Source organism: Nanorana parkeri, unplaced genomic scaffold (genome assembly GCF_000935625.1).
Source record: "Nanorana parkeri isolate BGI_ZX_2015 unplaced genomic scaffold, ASM93562v1 scaffold839, whole genome shotgun sequence".
In the NCBI taxonomy this organism is placed as follows: domain Eukaryota; kingdom Metazoa; phylum Chordata; class Amphibia; order Anura; family Dicroglossidae; genus Nanorana; species Nanorana parkeri.
Genome location: NW_017307107.1, coordinates 223,604 through 229,294, shown reverse-complemented (window position 1 = coordinate 229,294; position 5,691 = coordinate 223,604). Strand labels below are relative to the sequence as shown.

At 39.7% G+C, this 5,691-nt stretch overlaps 1 protein-coding gene across 1 annotated transcript in view; it reads right to left on the bottom strand.

Annotated features, from left to right (window-relative positions):
• The window catches only part of GRIN2A (glutamate ionotropic receptor NMDA type subunit 2A), a 302,511-nt gene that overhangs the window by 134,324 nt on the left and 162,496 nt on the right, over window positions 1-5,691 (bottom strand). Inside the window, exon 8 of the mRNA XM_018565387.1 lies at window positions 2,909-3,138. Within this exon, the coding sequence (XP_018420889.1) occupies window positions 2,909-3,138 (230 nt within the window). The remainder of the gene's footprint in view (window positions 1-2,908; window positions 3,139-5,691) is intronic.

Below are 5,691 nucleotides of genomic sequence, written 5' to 3'. Positions count from 1 at the left end.
CCCAGCCGGAGCCGTCCAATCAGGAAGCCGGAGCGCCGTCTACTGACGCGACGCCCTGCTTTCTGATTGGCCGGGAAGCTGGCTTCATGCTCCCTCGTCATTTCATGACACGAGAGCACAGAGCCGGCCTCCCGGTCAATCAGAAAGCGGGGCGTCGCGTCATTACACGGCGCCCGGCTTCCTGATTGGCCGGCTAGACGGCTCCGGCTGGGTACCGGATAAAGGCCGCGTTTTCGCTGGAGAGGCCCCGGGGATGACAGGCTGCACATACTAAGGTAAGAGGGGACTTTTTTGTTAATCGGGAAGCCGGGTGGCCACTCTTTACACGCTGCCTGGCTTCCCGGCTAATCAGGAAGCCAGGTGGTGAGTCATTACACACCACCTGGCTTCCTGAATGGGACTTCCGTTACTCGGTAATTGGTATCGGCGAGTACGGAAAAAAATTATCGGTACTCGTACTCGGTACCAAAATACCGGTATCGGTGCATCCCTAGTTGACATTATTATAAATCAGGCTAATAATCAGGCTGTAGTATTATTAGCAAATATGAAGATGGAATGTGGGCTGTACTTAGTCGCACAGTTATAGGTGAAAAAAGAATGCAAGAGCAAACACATCCCTCCCCCACTGATGTACCAGTGTTAATAGTAATGTAAAAAGAATGTGCCAATATGCACTATCTATTTTACATAATGTGAGTAGTCAGTAATTTTTAGGGGTAAGAGTGTTCTTGTGTCATTGAGAACTACAACTATGGGAACCTGATGCAGCTGAGGAAGAGAATGCTTCTCCTGCAAAATATGATTAAACAGTGTTTTGAAAGGAGAGGCTAAGAGCTGCAAGAAGTTTTTATAGTAGAAAACATTATAGCGTTTTTTCCATGTTAAACATGCATAATCTGGAGTTGATTTTCCACCTTTAATATGTATTTCATTCAAAGTAGTTCTTGTTAATTAGTCTTGGTGATCCTGCTAAGGCAGTCCATTTTGGATTTTGAATTTAAAAGCATTGTTGACTCATTCTTAGTTTAGTTGTTCACTATTTGGTGGGCTTTTTAACCTATTTGTAATAATCTGCCAGGGTTATTCACAAAGCCATTTTCCATCTATTATTTGGTACTGCAAAAAGTAGAAGAGTATGTTGTTTGCCTGTCCTAAGATCCTGTTCCATATTGGATTGTTCATCTGTATGTTTTCTTTTTTTTGTAAAGTATATTGGACTAGTATATGTTTTCTTTTATGACAGTTGGCACTTTGTATAAGAAAATCCCTACTATGTGCCTTAGCATTTAAAAAGGGGGTGTTCCTAATCATATAATCAAATAAGTGATGAGAAGTGCTCCGGGACTCCGGGAGTGCCCGGGACAGTTAGGCTGTCTAGAGATCAGTGTCCCTGGTTAGCTTGTAACCAGGGACGCTGATCTCTCTGCAAGTGGCCGGAGCCAGCCGTAACATCACGGCTGGCTCCGCCCAGCTGTCAGAAGCAGGCTGTCGGCCGGCCACTCAGCCAGCTTCGGCTTTCACCTCGGCTCAGTCGAGCCGAAGCATATGCCTTCGGCTTGACTGAGCCGCCGGGCCGACTTCGGGAGCTGTACCGGCTATAGTGAATAGCCCGTACAGCAGCCCTTCGGTTCTACTGAACCGAAGGGGTCCTGGGGCCGAAGCATCGGCTAGATCCTTCGGCTGCTTCTTGAATAGACCCGTATGTATATATTTTGTTTAGTGGGTGAGAAAGAGGCGAAACACTAAAAAGAAACATTTTGTTTAGTTTACATTTCCTCCTGGAAAGGGTGTGTTTAGTTAGTAAGTCCTTCCATCTCTCCAACACTATGGAAGTAGCATATAAATTACTGAATGTGGTGTTTCCCATTGAGGTGTATTTTTCAGGTATTCCTGATTAATTGGTTAATACAGAGCGAGTAGGTTACAATTCTAAATAAGAATAATAATAAAGCAGAGTTAAATCTGTGTGCACAATTTGGAATGGTTATCAAACAAGTTATCAACAGAATCAGAATATCCAGTACAAAACCTTTTTGTTGCAAAACTCCTCCACCTACAATCCTGAACAGCCAACCTAAACAGTTTTACAAATTGAATAGGAAGAAAATCTAGTGCAAAATGGGCTGCTTTTAATTTAGAAAAGCATTTGGTAAAGTTTTTGTATGAAAATAACTGTGACTACAATCTTGAGCAGCTAGGTAAAAAAAATTACAAAATCTGAGACATCTGGTCAGCACTTTCTTGTGGGTTAATAAAATTGAAAAATAACCCCTTATAATGATTCACTATAACACTTGAAACACAAGTGTTTGAAAGGTAATGTATAGTCTTTTTTATGTACAGTATTTTGTTTTTTTTTAATGTGATTTTTAATTACCTACTAGTGCATATGTATATGAAATACTTCATAAAATACTTCATATTTACATTTCCATCCTTCTAAAGCTGGCCATACACCTTACAATTATCTGCAGATTTTCTGTGGTCAGATGGAAAAAATGCAACAGATTCCTCCATCTACACATAACTGTGTGGATGGAGTAATCTCCACCCGGGCCAATCTGTTGCACTTTTTCCATCTGACCACAGAAAATCTGCAGATAATTGTAAGGTGTATGGGCACCTTGAGTTTTGCTGTGCTGCCAGATTACAAATTCTCTGTAACACCAGTGCCATTGGTGTTCTCTGTATAAACCCTTCTATGTAAAATAAAGATTAAATATAAGAGGTAAAAAAGGTATAAAATATGAATTGAAAAAGTTATACTTAAAAAATAATCAAGTAAACCCCTTTAGGCTAGTTAAAGTATAAAATTGATATATAATACAATTGATTTTTTTTACCAATTAATAATTTCACATAGGCATTTTCAGAACAAAATATTTTTAAGCAAGATAAGCCATACCTTTTTGTCACTAAGTCCAGTCACCTGATCTACAAATTCTTCTTGAATCATAAAGGCAGCTAGATTGGCAGTGTAACTTGCCAAAAAAATCACAGCAAAGAATGCCCAAATTGATACAATGATTTTGCTGGTTGTGCCTTTTGGATTTTGTACAGGTACAGAATTATTGAAGACCAAACCCCAAAGAAGCCAGACAGCTTTTCCAATAGTAAATGAAGGTCCGTGTGGTGCTGCAAAAAAAGACAACTGTTATTCAAGAATATGTTTAGGATGACAAATGTAATACAGCTAGGGGTGTTGCAAATGTATACAGGCACAGAGATCTCTTCTTTGAACTATGGGTAAGTTTTAACAAGTATAATAAATCAGTTACCCATGAAACACTTGAAACTCATTTTTATAATTTTAATATGGTTGTTTCTATTAATACACAAACCAAGCACCAAAAGTAATTACAGCAAATACAGACAAATGGCCTACATGTTGCCCCCTGCATTTTCTTTCAATATAATACACCATTAAAGTACGTGGAAATAAAAACATGGCTCCTATATCTCATTATTTGTAACATTTACCTTAAACACAGATGTCTCAGAGTCTAATAGGCATTGCTTGCTTACAGTCTCTTCTAGTGAAGAGATCAAAGGCTTAGGCTAAATTGATTCTGGCATAACAGTACCTTTCTGCATGAAATTACAATTTCACCTTTGTTGCTATTTTGTGAAAGCTAGGCTGTTTAAGTGAAATTTTGAAAAAAATCTACCCACTCATGTTGCTTTGCAGAACCCATGACACACTCCAAGCTACCCCTAACAACCAGTCAGTGAATAGTCATCCTCATACCTGTGAATTTTTAGATGTTTTTGGATCAAAGATTGGGAGCAAAGCGGCAAAAGTATGGGGTTGACAAAAGCCCCATGCAGCAAATCAAAGGTTTATTAGTACCGTAGTACACATAATACACCATGAAACATTGGCATAATAGTGATATGGTTTCATAATGACAAACCTGAAGGGGATTCATTTATAGCAATATATTTTCTAAAGAAACAACATTTGATATGTGGCAGTGTTCACTAAAAACTAGAAGTCATTATTCTTAATGATTACTTTTGCAGTGGCTTGGAGTTGTTCAGAGTTGATATCACTTTTGTCACAAATAGTGGCTGCCATGAAAGATTTAGAACTAGTTTCTTACATCCTTTGCATTATACAACAATGACCAATTGTGCTGCATTTCCTTTTACCATTAAAGTAAAAAATTATATTCCACATGTTTATGCATTTCAAAAGTCAGATTTGTTTGATCAGTAAACCTAACTGTCTAAACAATTAAGACACTCAAGGCCCACACACTCTGTGTCACGTAAATTAACAACTTACATTTTATATAAACTTTATATATTAGATTATAATTTTAACAATTTATATTGTAAATTGACTGTGTTTGGCTGACAAGTACTGAGTGTTGTGTCTGTATTCTTCTGCAAATTTAAGTGGGAATTTATTTTTACACATATTCAGCCTTTTGTGCATAAATAAAATAGTATTTACAGCATATAGATGTAACCCTTGGCCTATGGGAGGATGGCTGTACAACAGAGGAAAACACTTATTTAATTGCAATAACGCCATGGAAGAAAAGGTTTCATACTCACCTGTACCCTGTTCCAGCACCAGGTCTTTCCTGCTGTGTGAGACGACCCAGTGCTCACAGAGACTCTTGCAACCCTGTTTTCCATGATCCCAGCTCCCAGAAACTTCTGTGAATCCAGCAAACCAGTGGTTTCACAGATTTGTTCCTTCTGTATTTGCGTACTTCCAGCTCAGTAGCTGCCTGTTCAGGTGAGCCAAAGGGCCACAATCTGGGGGCTATCCTACAGCAAAACCCTTTATCCCTAGCAGAGTGCTCTGGCAAATATCAGGCAGCTCCTTAGACTCTGTGCCTCAGACCTTCTCAGGGCTCTTACCTCTACTAAATTTGCAGACACTCTAACAGGGTTATTCACAAAAGGGTGAAGAGTTTGGAGAAAGCAGGAGAAGTGAACAATCTAGGCTAAAATAGCTGATTTGGAAAAATTCTCCAATTCAGCTCACTTTCCAGTTCAGCTATGTTGTCCTAGATTGTTCACTTCTCCTGCCTTCTCCAAACTTTTCACCCTTTTGTGAATATCTCTATAAGTCTTGTTGTTCCCAAATTCTCAGTGTTTCCCCCTTCTCCGCACTTTGTTTCACCTCGTGTCACCTTAGTGTCACTCTGTGTCACTGCAACTCCCCTATTGACTCTTGTGCTACACAACAAGTGTCCCCAACACAAGTGCTCCTTCTCTCTGGAACAAGTACCCAGCAGTCCAAGAGCTCCTCCTATTCCCATTTTTGCATATATATATATATTTATATATATGTGTGTGTGTATACTGTATATACTGTATGTATAAATGTATGTATATAAACTATAAACTGCTCAAAAAAATTAAAGGAACAGTTTGAAAACACATCAGATCTCAATGGGGAAAAATATCATGCTGGATATCTACTGTATACAGGACTGGGTAATGTGTTCGGAACGAAAGTATGCCACATCTTTTGATTTGTATGGCCCCCACGTGCTTGTATGGATCCTGACAATGTTGGGGCATGCTCCTAATGAGACAACGGATGGTGTCCTAGAGTAGCTCCTCCAAGATTTGGACCAGGGGGCATCACTGAGCTCCTGAACAGACTGAGGTGCAACTTGGCAGCAGCGGATGGACTACAGGGCAGGACAGAGGGGGGGGGGGGGG